The 19,546-nt window shown below is 41.0% G+C and overlaps 1 protein-coding gene across 1 annotated transcript in view; it reads left to right on the forward strand.

Moving 5' to 3' along the window:
• Positions 1-19,546, forward strand: part of gpam (glycerol-3-phosphate acyltransferase, mitochondrial) — a 51,028-nt gene that overhangs the window by 2,689 nt on the left and 28,793 nt on the right. Inside the window, exons 2-11 of the mRNA XM_034193325.1 lie at positions 8,944-9,081; positions 9,242-9,361; positions 9,784-9,857; positions 10,977-11,090; positions 12,327-12,476; positions 14,137-14,236; positions 14,751-14,887; positions 15,331-15,430; positions 16,702-16,914; positions 17,024-17,137. Of these exons, the coding sequence (XP_034049216.1) occupies positions 8,998-9,081; positions 9,242-9,361; positions 9,784-9,857; positions 10,977-11,090; positions 12,327-12,476; positions 14,137-14,236; positions 14,751-14,887; positions 15,331-15,430; positions 16,702-16,914; positions 17,024-17,137 (1,206 nt within the window). The 5' untranslated portion in view covers positions 8,944-8,997. The remainder of the gene's footprint in view (positions 1-8,943; positions 9,082-9,241; positions 9,362-9,783; positions 9,858-10,976; positions 11,091-12,326; positions 12,477-14,136; positions 14,237-14,750; positions 14,888-15,330; positions 15,431-16,701; positions 16,915-17,023; positions 17,138-19,546) is intronic.

Here is a 19,546-nt window from a genome sequence, read left to right on the forward strand (position 1 = left end):
TAATACAGCTCTGAAATGTGTTCCTGTGCAGTATAACTCTGATGTTGTAAATTGGACCAGATGTTTTTTTGAATGGCTACCACACAAGCTCATCATCACACTCATTGCAGTTACGGTGCATTCAAATCTTCAAATTAATCCCAAATGCTATCAACTTTGCAGTAAGTTAGTCCCCCGCCCCCAAATCGCCCATTGTGTGGCGTACCCTCGGTCATTGACCCTTCTGAAAGTCCAGAATCCGCATCAGTGTGCACGTCACCTCCTGTCCACCACAACACTACAGTGTGACAGTGGCTCCAAGTGATTTCATTCACTTCTCGCCAGCAGTTCAGCTAGTACATTTTCCCAGCAGCTCTGCATGTATAACTCAGGCTTAAGATTCACAGGACACTGAGCTTCACTACATTTCAGATGCACAGACCGGTGGAAGAACATTCATTCATAAAGTGAGTCAGAGCCTTGGAGAGGTTGTGGAGGTTCTCAGTAATTATATTTGTGCTGTTTTCTGCACTTTGTCCCTCCCTTGTTAGGCCTTTTGACCATATATAGACTACTTCATGTCTTAATTAATCAAAATCAGGGGGCCTGCCCACAAGGGAATGACAAATTAAATGCATGCATTCAGAAATTAGGTTGAGCTGCTGCACAGGAGATTCATATTATTCAGCTGGAGAGTAATTGCCTTGCTTCAGTGCATTCAGATGGTAATCTGCATTTTGTGAATAAACACGGTTAATCTAGATCTATCAACTACTACACATTTGTGTGTCTGCATAATTGTGTCCGTTATCGTCTTGTAATTCCCCAAATTAAGAACAAATCATCAGGATGAAGCGATTTGATGGGGTTAACTTTGACGCACTAGATCAAATGGAAAGCATCTTTAATGTAAACTCCCGTCTGACCTATCTGCTGGGCAGTTCTGAAATGTGTCCCTTTAAGGTCCGGTCACACGGCATTTAGGGATGGGACTGATATGATATCCTGGATCGGTATCGGGTTCCAATACCGATCCAAATTCACATATTGGAAAATACCGATCCATCCCGCAACATTTTCTGATACCAAAGAAGAGCCACTGTGAATCCTCTCAACTGTTGTTGTTTGCTCTCTGCTATGGGGTTCCAATACCTACGTAATTCACGTATTGGAAAATACCAATCCATCCCGTGACATTTTCCGATACCAAAGAAGAGCCACTGTGAATCCTCTCAGCTGTTGTTGTTTGCTCTCTGCTTGTTTATTGCCGAGCGGGACAAAGGGAGGTATTCTGAAGTTGAGCTGTTTGAGACAGCTCTTTTCCGCAGTGTTCTAGCTGCAGGTAGCGGCAAATTTCCGTCCAGCTCTCAGCTTTAAATTGTCTGTTCGTTGAGCACGGATTTTCCGGAAAATTAACAAAATTGTTGCTGAAAATGTGTGCTAAAAAAACCGCTCCACTGCTCCGAGGCTGTAAAACACCAGCTCAGCGTGCAGCTGAGGAGGACAGCGAACAGAGATTCTGTCCGCTGAAAGGGGAAAAGTCTCCATTAAATCCTGCCTGTGAGGGTCGATGATATTTATTTTACAGTTGAAAGGTTTCTTGTTTCCCAAAATTTCGAAGTTTGCGCAACACTTAAACAACGAAAGAGAAAAAGAGGAGAGAGAGACAGACAGACAGAGAGAGAGAGAAAGGGAGACGGGCAGGGAGAGTGAGTGCCGTGTTTTCTCTTTAAGTCTATAAAAATAAGGCTATAAAAGTAAAAGTACTTAATTCTTTCACCAAAACATCAAATCGAGGCTTTCTTCTTAGATGCAACTTCTGGAAAATCCTCATATGAAATCAATAATAATATTAAAGCAAACAGAGCTCTGGTATTGGATCAGAGAAGTATCGGTATAGGCAGATATCCAAATTCAGGTATCGGGATCGGATTGGAAGTGATAAATTGTGGATTGGTGCATCCCTAATGGCATACGACAATTCCTGAACAAAGGGAAAAAGTAAAAAAAAAAAAGTCACAAATCGTTGAGAAAAGGTGGACGAACAAGCTTTGTCACAGAATAGCCTGCAAATCAAGAGCGCAAAGGGGCAAAAGAGGAACAAAATGAAACCGATGCTGACATTGAACTCTACGCTTTAAATGAAACATGCCTGGAGCCACTGCTGGAGCAGTGTGTGTCTCCATCTCAGGACTTGGTGCTGGGATGGAGCTCATAGCACCTGAGTCCTGGAGAAACTGCAAACAGAAGCACATGTTCCGACCCACTGTGGAGATCTGTGCGCACGTCGGTGGATCCACCTGCTTTGGTTCCTCATCCAGAACAAAAGAGGGATCCTCTCCTTCATCATCAGAATCCTCACTGTCTGGCGACACACTGCACGCACTGTCTTGCTCCAATTTATAAAAAAAAAAATAACGCTGGTGTGCCGTGGTGGATTACCGTATCACTGCATTACGTTACTAGGCCATAGATAATGATTTATAACAGAAAATTGTCAAAAGGGGGAATAAATATAAGTGTAAATATGATTTGATATATCAGAGGAGTAAATTGATTAGTCATTCTGAACGCTGTGCATTGACTCACCATGTGTGGTTATTCCATGAGCTGCCACTGATCCACAATGTGAATTCTGCCTTCCAGAACAGCTCTTATATAATCATCTGAATCATCTACCTGTTGCCACATGCACATAAGGGCTGGATTGTCATTCCTACACTCATGTTATTATATTTAATAAAAAATAAGTGCACGCAGGAGGCGATTGCTGCTGCTGTTGCTGCTGCTGAAATACCGTCGGAAATTACACGACTTTTTGTTATTTCAGATTCAGCAGCTGATTGTATGTAGCAGGAGCATGGTTTTAATTTTATTTTTGGTAAAATAATTAATTGTATTCACACAAAAGATTAATTTTGGCCTAAGGTGCCAGAGCCCAGTGAAGCTGACCCCTCACCCAGATAAAAAAAAAATCCAAGCAGGCTGAGTTTGCCCTGTAATATCCGACGGTGCATGAAAGTAGCAGCCGCACTCACAAACCGGCTTCTGCACTGTATGAAAACATTCAGCTAGTTGAATGAAGTCAAACTAAACGCTAACATTACAAAAACTAAGCAAACAATAAAAACCATCAAGAACGACAGCAAAACGAAATACAGACGAATTGAGGTTTTCAGCGGCATTCGTTCAAATTTTTTAGCGGTTTCAAATCCTGACCAAGCAACAGCTGCAGGAACAAAGCTGCGCAAAGGTTAAATGATGCCAACGAAAATCAGTGAAAGTCCAGATTTCTTGTTTCGTTTGGGCTTTGTTGCTGTCCGTTAAGTGCCGTGTGACCGGCCTTCAGGTTGATTCAGGTCAACTGGACTCATTTTCTGCCTTTAAACACATTTCTCTCCATCTAGAAAAGCTTCATCAGTTGTAGTTGGACTAGTGACTCAATATTTATGGGGTTCTACAGACAGAAGTATGGATGTGCTGAGGGCTCATCAGTATCACCCATTATGGGCCAACCTATACATGGAATGGATACCAAGGTCCTGTGCTACTTTAGAGGAGCTCAACCATTTACCTGCATCTAAAGGAAGGACGCACCTTAGAAAATAACAGTGTTCATACTTTAGACAGAGAAGATGGCTGGTTTAAAAGAGGCGTTAAAGAAGCTGTCTTTGTTCAGGTGATGAAACCTTCTCTAAACAAATGTGGAGGCTGAGATACTACCTTTCTCCCACTTATAAATCTGTCCTTTCATCAGTACCATTCACTCAACAATTGTCCTCTCCTCAAATTAAACTAAGAGCAGTAGCATCACACACTGAACTCAAGTGGTCTCCAGTGACAAGGACTGTCATTACACACTGTGACATCAGTGACCCCACTGCAGTCTCTCACTTCTCCAACTAGAACTGATTAAAATTTTCTGGATGAAGAGCTCAACATCTTAAAGGAACTAAACAAGTCCAGTTGACCTTAGTGAGCTAACTTGGATGCCATGACCTGGATGAGAGAGAGTCTCCACAGATGTCTGGAATGTGCTTCCAGGTCAGATGATAAGTTTAATATTTAGTGGCTATGATTACCCACAGTCATGAATGTTGCTTGTGCAATACCAGATTTGCTGTCAAAATAATCTGTCAACATTTTTACCAACTCAGTGTATTTAAAACAAAAACATTGTATAATATTACAAAAAAAGTTAAAAACTATAGATTAGTTTTAGTTGAGCAGCACAGTGGATTAGTGGTTAGCACTGATGTCTCACAGCAAGAAGGTCATGGGATCGATTCCCACCTGTGGCCTTTCTGTGTGGAGTTTGCATATTCTCCCCATGTTTGCGTGGGTTTCCTCCGGGTGCCACAGCTTCCTCCCACATTTTAAGACATGCAGGTTAAGTGAACTGGAAACTGTAATTGTCCAGGTCTACCTTGCAGAAGAGATCTCAATCTCAATGGGACTAACCTGGTTACATTAAATTAAATCAGCATTCCCCTAAAGTCATTGTAGTCCATGCAGTTTTTAAGAATGAAGTAATGTGGGAGAGTGTAACTTAAGACCTGTATCAGCGTTCAAATACAAAGAATGCACATCACATATAAATCCACCTGTTTGAGTTGCATTACAGGCTTGGCTCTAAGTAGGTCTGTGTCATCTCTTTGTCCCTGTAGGTGTTGTAGCTTCAGATCTTTGTGTGTGTAGTTCATAATACCAGACACAGTTCTTTGTAGGACGTCTCATGTGGAATCCATGGTGTCTGCTGGCAAGTGAAACAATATTACCATCACATTGCTTACACAGTCTGGCTTAACTGGATCAAACAAATTTTTTTGTCATCCCATTCCAACACTATGCGTCATGTGGGATGGGCTTCATTTTTTTAAATGCAATGCATTATTTTGAAAATGAATGAATTATATCATGTCCTCATATTACTAGAAAGTGAACGAAAGGAGGTGACATTTCTCATTGATGAATTATAATTCATGATCAGTTGATTAGCAGAATAGTTGATAGTTTTTTTGTTGTTGTTGTTTGTTATGACTGGCTAATTATTCAAAGCTAAGAAAGCAGAGTCCATCCTTCTAAACTCTGAGTACTGTATTTTCACTAAGCAGCTACAGAATTACACTGCAAACAATCTGGATTAAGCCCCAGATAGGTGCAGCCTTCATTTATAAAGTTTGTGTGTTCTTCCAGTTTTTGTGCAGGATTTTTTGCACAGTCCACAACATGCACTTTGACTAAATGTCAGGCTTAGTAATGAAGGTGGAATGTATTTGGATGTGTGTCGGTGTAATAATTTGGCCAAGGAGGCAACCTGGGGAGGTGATGGTCTAGTGGTTAAAGCGTTGGGCTTCAGACAGGAGGATCCTTGGTTCAAATCCCAGCTTGACCGGAAAATCACCAGGGGCCCTTGGGCAAGGTCCTTAATCCCCTAGTTGTGTAGTTGTTTCTTGCATGGCAGCGCCTTGGCATCATGAATGTGAGGCATTTGATGTGTAAAGCACTTTGAGCGTCTGATGCAGATGGAAAAGCGCTATATAAATGCAGTCCATTTAATGTGTTTGGTATATTTTTCGGTAAACTATTTAAAGTGGGATCTGACTGACGTAGTAGTATTATGGGATTTTTCCAGCCATAAAATACCTTAATTAATTACCGTAATTAAAACAGTCGGTAACATAAGTCTGTATACAGCGGTCCCTCGTTTATCGCGGGAGTTACGTTCTAAAAATAACCCACAGTAGGTGAAATCCGCGAAGTATTCAGCGTTATTTTTTACAATTATTATAGATGTTTTAAGGCTGTAAAACCCCTCACTACACACTTTATACACTTTTCTCAAACAGTCATTAACATTTTTTCACTTTTCTCTCCTGTGTAAACACTCTCAAAGTTCAAACCTTAGTACACTCAACAAAACAGGTTTTGATCTTTGGTTTCATTCTATAATACTGGACTTATTTTTCTACACTCAACAAAATATAAACGCAACAGTTTTGGTTTTGCTCCCATTTTGTATGAGATGAACTCAAAGATCTAAAACTTTTTCCACATACACAATATCACCATTTCCCTCAAATATTGTTCACAAACCAGTCTAAATCTGTGATAGTGAGCACTTCTTTGCTGAGATAATCCATCCCACCTCACAGGTGTGCCATATCATGATGCTGATTAGACACCATGATTAGTGCACAGGTGTGCCTTAGACTGTCCACAATAAAGGCCACTCTGAAAGGTGCAGTTTTATCACACAGCACAATGCCACAGATGTCGCAAGATTTGAGGGAGCGTGCAGTTGGCATGCTGACAGCAGGAATGTCAACCAGAGCTGTTGCTCGTGTATTGAATGTTCATTTCTCTACCATAAGCCGTCTCCAAAGGCGTTTCAGAGAATTTGGCAGTACATCCAACCAGCCTCACAACCGCAGACCACGTGTAACCACACCAGCCCAGGACCTCCACATCCAGCATGTTCACCTTTAAGATGGTCTGAGACCAGCCACTCGGACAGCTGCTGAAACAATCGGTTTGCATAACCAAAGAATTTCTGCACAAACTGTCAGAAACCGTCTCAGGGAAGCTCATCTGCATGCTCGTCATCCTCATCGGGGTCTCGACTTGACTCCAGTTCGTCGTCGTAATTGACTTGAGTGGGCAAATGCTCACATTTGCTGTTGTTTGGCACGTTGGAGAGGTCTTCTCTTCACGGATGAATCCCGGTTCACACTGTCCAGGGCAGATGGCAGACAGCATGTGTGGCGTCATGTGGGTGAGCGGTTTTCTGATGTCAGTGTTGTGGATCGAGTGGCCCGTGGTGGCGGTGGGGTTATGGTATGGACAGGCGTCTGTTATGGATGAAGAACACAGGTGCATTTTATTGATGGCATTTTAAATGCACAGAGATACCGTGACGAGATCCTGAGGCCCATTGTTGTGCCATACATCCAAGAACATCACCTCATGTTGCAGCAGGATAATGCACGGCCCCATGTTGCAAGGATCTGTACACAGTTCTTGGAAGCTGAAAATGTCCCAGTTCTTGCATGGCCGGCATACTCACCGGACATGTCACCCATTGAGCATGTTTGGGATGCTCTGGACCAGCATATACGACAGCGTGTACCAGTTCCTGCCAATATCCAGCAACTTCGCACAGCCATTGAAGAGGAGTGGACCAACATACCACAGGCCACAATTGACAACCTGATCAACTCTATGCGAAGGAGATGTGTTGCACTGCATGAGGCAAATGGTGGTCACACCAGATACTGACTGGTATCCCCCCCCCCCCCCCCACAAAAAAAACCGCACCTTTCAGAGTGGCCTTTTATTGTGGGCAGTCTAAGGCACACCTGTGCACTAATCATGGTGTCTAATCAGCATCTTGATATGGCACACCTGTGAGGTGGGATGGATTATCTCAGCAAAGGAGAAGTGCTCACTATCACAGATTTAGACTGGTTTGTGAACAATATTTGAGGGAAATGGTGATATTGTGTATGTGGAAAAAGTTTTAGATCTTTGAGTTCATCTCATACAAAATGGGAGCAAAACCAAAACTGTTGCGTTTATATTTTTGTCGAGTGTAGAAAAATAAGTCCAGTATTATAGAATGAAACCAAAGATCAAAACCTGTTTTCAGGCCCAAACATTTGTTTGAAAAATAAAAATAGAACGTTTTCCTATAAATAATTATGATGGCTTTTAGAACTAATGAATTTAATTTTAACGATCAACCTACGAGGTTGGACACATAAGAAATTATTAATAGTGACTGACCAGTATTTCACAGTTCCTCTGACCGCACCTCTTCGTCCTGGCGCCGCTCCGCTGTCGTGTCTTTTTCCACTGAGTGAGACCTCAGTGCAGGTGTCTTTTCCGAGTGAAGAACACAGTTATGGGTAGTTGTTGGCGCTTTTTTTCTTCTGGGGGAGAAGATTATAAACAGGCACACGCAGAACACAATGCACGTGCTTTTTCTTCGCTCACTGCCTCCGGTGTTATCGTTGTGGGACGCATGCGGGACCCGCAAAGAATCCAAGTCATTATAAAGATACTAACCTCTCTCAGTGGCCATGGAGCTCTGCGGCTGCGGTTACAGAGACCATGCAGCGCTGCAGATTTTTCCACAAGAATTCTATCCTTGCGGGCTGCTGGAGCGCTCTGCATCAAAACAGCGAGCATAGTCTCTGGACCTGTTGCCAGATTTTGGGCGCAACTCCGCACAGCAGACAGTGGGGCGGGTGTGAGTGGCCCGCTGTGGCACTTACTGAGCCTGCAGACTCGGTAAGCACATCGGAGGCAGTGAGAGCAATCGCGGTGATGCCGACTGGTGTCGCGACCGGCCTGTCTGATAAGGACACAAAACACAATACGCTGTTTAAAAAAAAGAAAAAAGAGGAAGAAGAAGAAGAAGCATGCAAAATTGCACTGAAAAATCCATGAAACTGCGAGGCCGGGAAAGGTGAACCGCGTTATAGTGAGGGACCACTCTACTTGCAAATAGGTGAGAATGACAAACATCAAATAATTGTCCATTTACAGAAAATGAGTTTGCTAGATTTGACAGAAATGGTTCTGGTCTTTGAGAGAACTCTCAGCAAATCTGAACAGCAACAGAGATTCTGCAGAACCTATCCTCCTGAAACACTCATGAACAGTAATCTTTGTAAAGCTTTGCCAACAACAACAAAAGCTGAGGAAACTGTATATACATTGGTATCGTAAACTTCAACCTGTGGGCATAGCCCAAAAAACTGACACTGGCATATTTTAAAGGCTGCTCCGCCCATCTAAGTAAATGTGATTTGATAGGTTAGCTTGAGCCTTCTATTGGCTAAGACCTATGACATTAAAAGCTGATGCTGTTCAGCCAGAAAAATCACAAGTTTCTGAACTAACTAAACCTACATTTGTGTAACAGTAAAGTGCAGACTTCTGATAACTGTTTGTTTCCAGATTGCCAGCTCGTGGTACGTGTGACCAGAAGGAGACAGAAGGACAGGAGAGATTATGGACTTGTCCGATGGCTTATTACTGCAGGTCAACAACGGAGAGCAGTGGTCTAATCGCTGGAAACACCCTGGCGATGATTTCGTAAGCCACACCCACATGCAGAGTTCCCTCTGTGACATTATCTAAGCAGCATTACACATAATGTGGTGCAAAAAATTATTTAATATTTTTTAGAATGAATGAGTCTGTTGTTTTGTAACTGCATTATCTGAATGGCCGATGAACATGACTGTGTGTCCAGGACCGTAGCACCAGCCCCTCAGTCCTGCGCAGTGTTACCAGCACGTGGAAGGAAGGCCTGCTGAACAGAAAAAGGCCTTTTGTTGGCCGTTGTTGTCACTCCTGCACACCACAGAGCAGGGTAACGTTACACCAAGACTAATTAAAACTAGCACATGACTACATGTGTCTGATTCCAGTCAGGCCTGGTGCACTACTTGTTTTGATGTAAATGCTAGTAAGTTGACAGTGTAGTACTTGCATGCCATGTAAAGTGTGTGTTAATACAATTTGTAATGCCTGTTTAAAGACAGCAAGTCCAGTGAAGACTTTTATCAGTGCAATTTATTATGCAGCCAACGTTGACATTTCTGCCCTAATACAGTTGTAGAGCATAAGTATTATTTACATTTGTATAGCAGTACTACAGTATAAGTCTATTACTCCAATAGGAATTGTTAATATTAGTTGCTTAAATAAATCATTTTACCCAAAGGCTTTTAAGTTATGATGATTCAAGCTTTTGTTTCAGTGTTTGTAATAAATTTTGTCTATTTGACCCAGGAACGACTGTTCAACTCCAGTATTCCTTCTCTGGGATTGCGCAATGTTATCTACATTAATGAGACCCACACTCGGTAAGCAAAGCAAATTCGACTACATTTTAATACATACTTTTCTTTGAAGCAGCTTTTAAAATATGTAGTCACCTCTGAGATAAAGGGTCCTGACAGGATTTAGAGGTAGATAACTTTGAATCAGTGGCCTAATAGCAAAAACCACTCCAGGAAAGTGTTGACATTCTAACAAGCTGTTAAAGTCTCTTATTGAAGTAAGAGAGACGATCTCTACGTGAGATAAATGGGAAGGTAGACTTACGCATAATTCAAAGGGTTTGTCAGTGGACACAATCCACATATGTCCAGCATTGACATTAGGAGGCAAAACTCAAGTAGATACTGTAAATGCTGGCATAGTGGGCAAAGTGCAGGTAATATAGCACAACTTGTGGTCTGCAACATGCCTTGATTGTATCCTAAGCTTGCTCTCCTCTGTTATATGTCTCTATCTGTCTTTACTATACTATTAAACTTCAGCATGTTTGATTTTTCAAAATCATATGCGATCTTTGCAATAGAGAAAGCTTTGTGCAGGCTGTTTATTGAATGCAAAATAAAAGCATTAAAAAATGACATTTAGCCAAGACATTAAAAATAAATAGCACAAAATTAAAAACAGGCCTTAACAAGAGAACTGTGAGAGCCCCCCCAAATTGGTACTGTAGAGAAGAGGGAAAGGGCACTTCCTAAAGTTTGAATCCTTGACCCTGAAGAATTAGGTCAACTCTTAGGTTAACTCTTGCAACAGTGTTGTGAGATGTACAGTACTTGCATCCCAAACATGTTGAGACATTACATGGTGAAGGCAATTCTTGCACACATGGATCAATGGCACACCCATGCACGGACAGCTGAACACACAAGCAGTAAGGTGATACGCTCATGGATGGAACACTGCTGGGACTCTCGCACCGCATCAGTGAGAGCTAACCAGTAGTTAAGCTTGCTTTGAAGGTTTGTACCTTATCCACTGATATCTAGAGTGAGCATTTCAGAATCTGGGAGCTGGTACCTTTATCTAACAAAAACAACAGTGCTCAGAAGGCCTCAAACATGTTCAATGAGATGTGCATAGTGTGTTCACCTACAATATATTGAGACTGTGTATTTCTCTGTATGCACTGTGTTTTCATACAGACAGAGGGGCTGGTTGGCACGCAGACTGAGTTATGTGCTCTTTGTCACGGAAAGAGATGTTCACAAGGATATGTTTGCTAGGAATGTGGTTGACAACGTGCTTAACAGCAGCAGGTAGGATAAAGCATGATGATAGTAGTGATAGTCCAGCATTTTCTACAGTTAGAAGAGTGTGTAAGCTAATGCGACTAAAACACAAGCGTTTAAACATTACGTACCCTATTTCCTTGATTAAATGCCTGACCTTGAATAGGGACCTGCCTCATTTAATGGGCAGGTCAAAACTTCGTCTGAAAACAATAAACGCCTGCCTTGAATAAGCAGTAGGTATTATGTGCATTAAAAAGGATTGCATTTAGTCCAGTCACTCTTTTTTTTTTTTTTTTTTTTAAAGTCTGCTGCGGACTGGTAAAGCCTGATTTCTGCTTCGACAACTCCCTAACTCCATGTTCAAGCAATGACGTTGATGTGGGTGTGACCCTTTCGAAGTTCTCTGTCACATTGGTTGTTGTCGTAATACAATTTACCACAGGAACCGTGGCTTTTTCTGGACTAATTTGTCCCTCAGCAAGCTCCACTTCTTTATACAATCATCAACCTGCAAAGCAACATTATGCTACATGCAATTTCCCTCCATGAATTTCAAGTCATTTGAGCGTCTTTGTAGTTTTTCAACTCTGTGTTGTAAAGTTGGTCATATTTGCAGCCTTTTCTGCCAAACATTCCTCTATTTAATCCATAATTGAAATGTAATCAGCATGCGCACTGGAAAAACTTTTATGACGGGAAAGTAAGGAGTGAAAACTGGAAAAGTGAACAATCACAGTCCTTGCGGTCTTCATCATTTTGGGAGGTGCACGTCAGGCTACAGAGAGATTTCGCAGCAATGCAGAGGGCTCTGATCTAAAGCAGTTGTCTTAGGTTCACCAACCTTGAGGATATGTGTGAAGCTTAATACAATATTACAGTGCAGGCAACAAGCAACATTTTGTAATAATCGCCAGGCTTGAATAAAGGCCTGCATCACTTAGGCGCTGGGTCTGAGAACGGTTTGGAAAAAATAAACGCTCTGGTTTTTAATTAAGGAAATATGGCAACTACAACAAGTGGAAATGTAATTAATTACATTTGGAAGCAAAAGAGACCTGGTTCATTGAAATTTTTGATTCCCTGAAATGGCATTCTTCCTGAATCAGTGTGGGCTCTAGAATGATAATAAATGCTATAATAAGTCAATTTTGAACAGTATTTTTAGTAGAAAGTGTGTATTTTTGACTCTGTTACTCAAATAAATTGATCATTTTAGCAGACGAGGTTTGAAGACTTGCATTTGGACTGTGTCTAATGTAGGGTGGAGAACGCTATTGTGAGGGTAGCTACAGATGTGGATGTTGCAGCTGAGCAACTTGGCCAGGAGCATAAAGCTGTCAGCAAAGTGAAACAGAAAGCCAGAGCCTTCCTCCAAGAGATGGTGGCAAACATTTCCCCTGCCTTCATCAGGTACATGCTGAAGAAGTGGCTTTTTAACCAGTGATTGACATTGTGTTGGCCATTAAAAAAAAAAAAAAATGTAAGGTTTTTTTTTTTTTTTTCTGTTTTTAGAACTGGGTTTTAATCATGTTGGTGTTTCATTTTTATCCCCATTATGAAATACGGGGGGATATAGTAAACAGAATGTCCATCTGTCTGTTTTCGCTTGTCAGCACGATATCTCAAGGGCCAGTTGACCAGTTTCCTTAATATTTAGGATAAGGGTGTACATGGGTGATCCCCGACACTGGTCGATTATGGTGACCTTAGGATCAATTTCAAGGTCACAGCGAGGTACTCCAAATATTGTCATTGCCACTTTTGTTAACACGATATCTCAAGAACCAGTTGACCAATTTCATTCATATTTAGCATAAGGGTGTATTTGGGTGACCCCCAACACTCTGTATTACTGATTTGTGGGGACCTGTGGTATTTGTCATCTCCTGATGACTCTTGTGTTTGCTAGAAATCAAACATCCTATCAAAGGGTGGATATTTTTAAATTCAGTTATAGTCAAAATAGTTTTAACTATAGAATAATACAGGAATTGTGCATGAAAATTGCCTACTTTTAAAACGTGCACTAGTCTTGAGCTACTATAGACTGTCTAAAGTGCATAACACAAATGCATTTCAGGTGTGCCCAGTTCCACTTTGCCATTTGTAGGATACGCAATTTGAGGTTGAATTTACTCACTTAGTCTTGGGCATGATTTGGGCATAACACAGCAGTGTATAACCAGTGTGTCACCTGCCATCGCCTTTAGGAGACAGGTGCAACAGCAACCAGGGGAATTGCTGTTTACATGGTGCACTCAGTAGTTTTCTGCTGAGAAAAGGTTTGTGCACGCAAAGCTTCAAAGTAGGCAAGCAGAAGACATCCACCACAGGTCCCTGAGGTGATGCATTGCAGTGCCTCTTGCAACCTTCCTCCTCTGCCCAACCAGTCTCCTACATGGGCAGGTGTAGCAGGTGCAGACCACCTCCCTTGCTGCACCTGCACTGCCCCATGATCAGCCCTGTGTTGAAAAGAAGAAAGTCAACATTAAAAATGGTACAAACCAGTTATTAAAGTTTTGTATTTTTCCAGTAGTCTGTACTTTTTATTTCAGTTTTAATTTTTTTGTAGTTTGGTAGGTATGCACAATGTGCATACCTGTGTGTACAAGCAGAATATATGTGCATCATAAACCCACCTGTGTAACTTGTATGTGAATGTCGCACCTTATTATAACAGAAAAACGGTGCCTGACTTTAGACCGGGTTTTTGGCAGTCTATGTGGCATAACTTTCTGCTGCTTCACATTAGCAATGAATCATCAGTGCACCTGATTGCACCTTGTTTTGAGATCATCACAGTCATGGGTGCACAGATGAGCAGAAGTACACTTACTATTAAAAGAATGTTGGTGCTGGGTGTGAAAATAACTGCTTCTGGTTGAAATTAGCAATGACATTTCTGCTGTGCTGTGTGCTGCTTTGCACTGGGTAGAAAAAGTTGGGGGCAGTTATGTGTTTACAGAATGCTGATGGAATAATGGACGTCATGTGGTCTTACTGTTGCAACATCATTTTTGATTTCTTTTCTGTAGTGTTCTGTTCTTTGAATCGTGTTTTTGATCACCAGGCTGACTGGGTGGGTGCTCCTCAAGCTCTTTAATGGTTTCTTCTGGAGCATCCAAATCCACAAGGGCCAGTTGGACATGGTGAAGAAAGCTGCTACAGAGGTCAGCAGCTACTGAAACTTCAGACTGTCGCATGATTAGTTGCAGTGATTTTCATCTATAATAATAAGATGCACAATGTCAATTGCCAAATATGTTGCTGTGAGTAAAACAAGTAGCTCACTAGGATAAAGAGCTGAACTACCAATATGTAGACCTGGGTTTGATTCCCACTCACATTACTTATCTGTGTTCTTGTACAAGACACTTCATCTCCATTATTTCAGTCCACCCAGCTGTAAGTGGGTACCAGTCTTGAATGGGGAAGTTGACTGTCTCATCCAGGGGGAGTTGTAGACTCTGATCTACATCCTGTTACAGACTCTGTAGATGAGCATCGGCACCAATGGGCCTCTGGGCCTGTATAGGACTTCTTCTACTTTTAATTTTATTTTTGCACTTTCATTGTCACCGTATACACTGGAGTCTGCTCACATTTTGAGACTCATATTGTTCACATCTGTTTAAAAAAGAGATGTTAATGATTGTTTTCCACTGTCTCTAAATCTCTTTGCAGCAAAATGTGCCCATGGTCTTCCTCCCTGTCCACAAATCCCATATTGACTACCTTCTTATCACCCTGATCCTGTTTTGTCACAACATCAAAGCTCCACACATTGCTGCCGGGAACAACCTAAGCATTCCTATTCTCCGGTAATAAAGACAGATGAGGTTGGCATCAAGAGAAAGAGGAACTCTCTTAAAAGGGAACATAGATGTATAAAAGCTCAACCATGAAAAGAGACCAAAGACTGATATTTGGAATATAAATAGCCTTGGACCTGATCTTCCAGTAGTTTGAGACTATATTATTGTCTCTGCTTTTAAAATATTTGACAGCCAGACACTGGTTTTGTCTAGTAGACTTAAGATAAAGACTCAAAAATAATAATTTCACCCCCGAATTCCTCAGACGAGAAAAATTACACCACGTTTCTTGAAATAAAATAAGAATTTTAATCAAGGAAAGGGAATAAATATAAGGGAATAGGGTAAGAAGATTTTACAAATCTGATGACTTTAACACTTCATTAGGCTGTTTACATGTTGGAAACCAGTGTTTTGTTTTTTTTAACTTTCTCTCATTTTTTTTTTAGCACCCTTATCCGTAAACTGGGCGGATTCTTTATAAGAAGAAAAATGGAGGAGACTGGTGATGGGAAGAAAGACATTTTGTACAGATCTCTTTTACATGCAGTAAGTCTCAAGAGTACGGTGGTCCTCTGCAGAAAATCTGAATGAGTTGCACTAATATATCTCCAAATCACAAGAATTCATTTCTGAGCTTTAAACTCTCTACAATGTAAAGCACCATCTGACATGGTCCTTCATGTTGGAGGAGGAAATCACGGACAAATGTGCAGTGGTACCAAAGGCTTTACAAAGAAACAGACTAACCTTTTAATTAATCCTTTTGAGTCTTTTTGTTTTCTTTTTAATTGCAAAATGATATGATTTTGGCTTCTTAAATGTGATTATTTTCTGGTTTGATTACTAGTTTCTTTAGTCCTCTCTGACAGTAAACTAAATACCTTTGGGTTGTTAGCATTTTTCTGTTTCCTTGCAATTTTATGGACCAAATAACTAATTGATTTATCAAAAAAAAAAAAATTGAGAATGAAAATAGTTATTAGCTGCAGCCCTATTTTAATCCTGGCAGCCTATTCGCACTCAAAATTCGTAGACAAATGTACAAAAAATAATGCAAAAAAATTCTTACACATTCTTGTGTATTTTTCAGCTCATCTGAGCAAACGTGGAGAATTGTTTTATACTCATTTTCGTAATTGTAACATTAAATCTAACCCTAACACACATTTCTAAATACGAAATGAAAATGCTAAATATGTAACACAGATGGAAATTCATAGGAATATACAGGAAATATTACTCTTAACGTTTCATATATTGTATTAAAGGCATCATGGGTATATGTTGCTGGTTTAACACATTGATATCCAAGTATTTGTGTTTTGTTTCTTTACACTGCTCAGCATTATAATCATGAGCACTATATTGTACCGCAAACCTAAGAGTGTCTGCTGAAGATAAACAATGGTTGGAATGGATGCCCTACATTTTATTTGAATTCCTCGTTTCCCCCACATCTTGCCATTCAAAGTATGTGTACTTTTCACTGAAATCATAAAAAGTAGAGTAAGTGTTTCTTAAATCTACTTCAGTTCATTTAACAAAGCATGCCTGTATTACAGAAAGCATTAGTGTTACTCCTTCGACTGCTACAGTCAAGTCTATTTCAGGACAACACTACTCTTCTCCAAAGTGTCTCTGCAGCAAAACACAGGTGTGCACATACTGTCAGGTCAAGAGGATTATGTTAAAACAACACAGTTACCTTGGCAGGTGTCTCATTCCATGCAGTGTGTTCTGTGGACTAAAACTGTGAGCAAACATTAAGTGTATTATTTTACTTTTGATATCCTGTTGTTCTTCTAAACATCCTTCAGTATACAGAGGAGTTGTTACATCAGAAGCAGTTTTTGGAAGTCTACCTGGAAGGTACACGCTCTCGTAGTGGTAAGCCATCTCCAGCACGTGCCGGCATGCTGTCCATTGTGGTAGACACACTGTGCACTGGGTCCATTGCAGACGTTTTGGTGGTGCCAGTTGGCATCTCATATGACCGCATTATTGAGGGCAACTACAACAGCGAGCAGCTGGTAAGGGCTTGCGTGATGTTTTCTGCATTTGTCAGAAGATAGCTGTATCTGTATGGTCCCACTGTGTCAAGTCTACATAGTAAAAGTCTTAACTCCTCATTTCTGTCAGGGCAAGCCAAAGAAGAATGAGAGTTTGTGGGGTATTGCATGTGGAGTGTTCAGAATGCTGAGGAAGAACTATGGTTGCGTGCGAGTTGACTTCAACCAGCCCTTCTCTCTAAAGGTGACTCATCAAAACGGAGTGGTTTGTGGAATAATTAGTTAGCTTAGTTCATTAATTTTCAGCAGCTTCTTTGGGCCATGGGGGCAGAAGACCAAGCAGTTCATCTCACAGTTCCATATCGGTTCTAGATCATTGCCAGTTAATGTATACATAATCTAAAACCTTTATCAGACAGAGAAAAACAGCAGAATCAGTTGGCTGGAAATAACAGCACCTAATGGCCTGGTCACACGGCACTTAAAGAAGGGCAATGAAGCCCAAACAAAACAAGAAATCTGGACTTTCGTTGGCATCGATTAACCTTCGCGCAGCTTTGTTCTTGCAACTGGTGCTTTGTCAGGATTTTTAAACTGTTGAAAAATTTGAACGAATGTCACTGAAAGCCTCAATTCATCCGTATTTTGTTGTCATTATTAACGTTTTTTTTATCGTTTGCTTAGTTTTTGTAATGTTGGTGTTTAGTTCGATTTTGTTTGACTAGCTGAATGTTTTCATACAGTGCAGAAGCCGGTTTGTGAGCGCTGCTGCTGCTGCCGCTGCCGTCACTGTGTTATGTACCATCTGAAATATACGGGCAAACTCAGCCTGTTTGCTTGGATTTTTTTTTTTTTTATCTGTGGGGGGCGCATTTCACTGGGCTCAGACACCTTATATAGGCCAGAAGTAATCTATTGTGTGGATACATGAATTATTTTACCAAAACTAAAATGAAACCACGCTCCTGCCACAAGCAACTGCTGAATTTGAAACAGCAAAAAGTTGTGGTAATTTTCAACTGTACTTGAACGCAGCAGCAGTAGTGATTGCCTCCTGCATGCACTTATTATTTTTTATTATATACAACAATATGAGTGTAGGAATGACAATCCAGCCCTTCTGTACATGTGGCAACAGGTACATGATTCAGATGATTATATCAGAGCTGTTCTGGAAGGCACAGTTTCCACAACCCAGCTGGTAGAAAACCTGGACATGGTGAGTCAATGCGCGGCGTTCACACCGACTGATCAGTTTACTGCTCTGATATATCAAGTCGTCTTTACACTTATATTTATTCCCCCTTTTGACAGTTTTCTGTTATAAATCAATATATATGGCTTAGTAACGTAATACGGTGATACAGCAGCCACCATTTGTTTTTGTTTTTTTTTAATTGGAGGAAGACTGAGCTGGCAGCGTGTCGTCAGTCTGAACCAGACAGTGGGGATTCTGATGATGGAGATGATCACTCTGTTGTTCTGGACGAGGAACCAGAGCAAGTGATCCACCGACGTGCACACAGATCCACAGTGGATCAATCGCGCGCTTCTGTTTGCAGGTTCTCCAGGACTCGGGCACAACAGAGCTCTGTCCCAGCGTCGAGTCCTGGAACGCAGAGCAGGACGCAGACACACACTGCTCCAGGAGTGACTCCAGGTGCATTTAGTTTAAAGCGTGGAGATCAGTGTTGGCTTCGGTTTTGTTCCTCTTTCATTCCTTTTGCGCTCTTGATTCGCAGGCTATTCGGTGATGGGAAACGTCAAAAGCTCATTTGTCTACCTTTTCCCAATGATTAGTGACTTTTTTACCTTCGTTCAGGAATCATCGTATGCCGTGTAACCGGGCCTTAAGGCATTTGTTCACCAGCAGTAAATCAAAAGAGAAGCACAGAGGGTACCAAAGTGGTGGCTGGCAGCTAGCCCTATGCTTCATGAACAAACCCAGAACTTATATCCAGTCAGGCTGATGCCTGGCTAGATCTAAATTCTGGGTGTCATCATGATACATTGTTAAATACACAATTTAAAAGAGAGAAAAATAGTTTGATACTACACACGTATACTAACCACATGATGGGGAAAACAGATGTCTTTTAATCTAGACTTAAATGAATCCAGAGAATCAGAATGTTTTATTTCTGCAGGCAGATCATTCCACAGAGTAGGTGCATGATAAAAGAAAGCTCTGTGGCCTGCTGAGTTCTTTTTAACCTTAGGGACACATAATAATCATGCGTCCTGAGAATGCAGAACATAGGTTGGTATGTAAGATTTATTAGGTCAGCCAGGTAAGGCAGGCATTAGTCAATGATTTGTAAGTTAGTAACAAAACCTTAAAATCAGACCTTGCAGAGGACAGGAAGCCAGTGAAGAGAGGCCAAAATTGGGGGTAATGTCAAACTTTCTGCTTCTAGTCAAAGTTCTAGCTGCAGCATTTTTTTTTCAATTTATACTTTATTTTAGTTTTCAAAAGGATACAGTTTTACACAAACATATGCACAGATTGAACTTGGTAGCATCCCACAAAATAATTAACATTTGTGAAAACTTACTTTTTTTTCCCCTTTAAATTAATCGAGAACTGTAGCATTGAACCCGGGTGTAAAGAAATAATCTTATTCATAAGTCCACTTTGTGAAAGTCCATTGAA

Source organism: Thalassophryne amazonica, chromosome 18, assembly GCF_902500255.1.
Source record: "Thalassophryne amazonica chromosome 18, fThaAma1.1, whole genome shotgun sequence".
Classification (NCBI taxonomy): Eukaryota; Metazoa; Chordata; class Actinopteri; order Batrachoidiformes; family Batrachoididae; genus Thalassophryne; species Thalassophryne amazonica.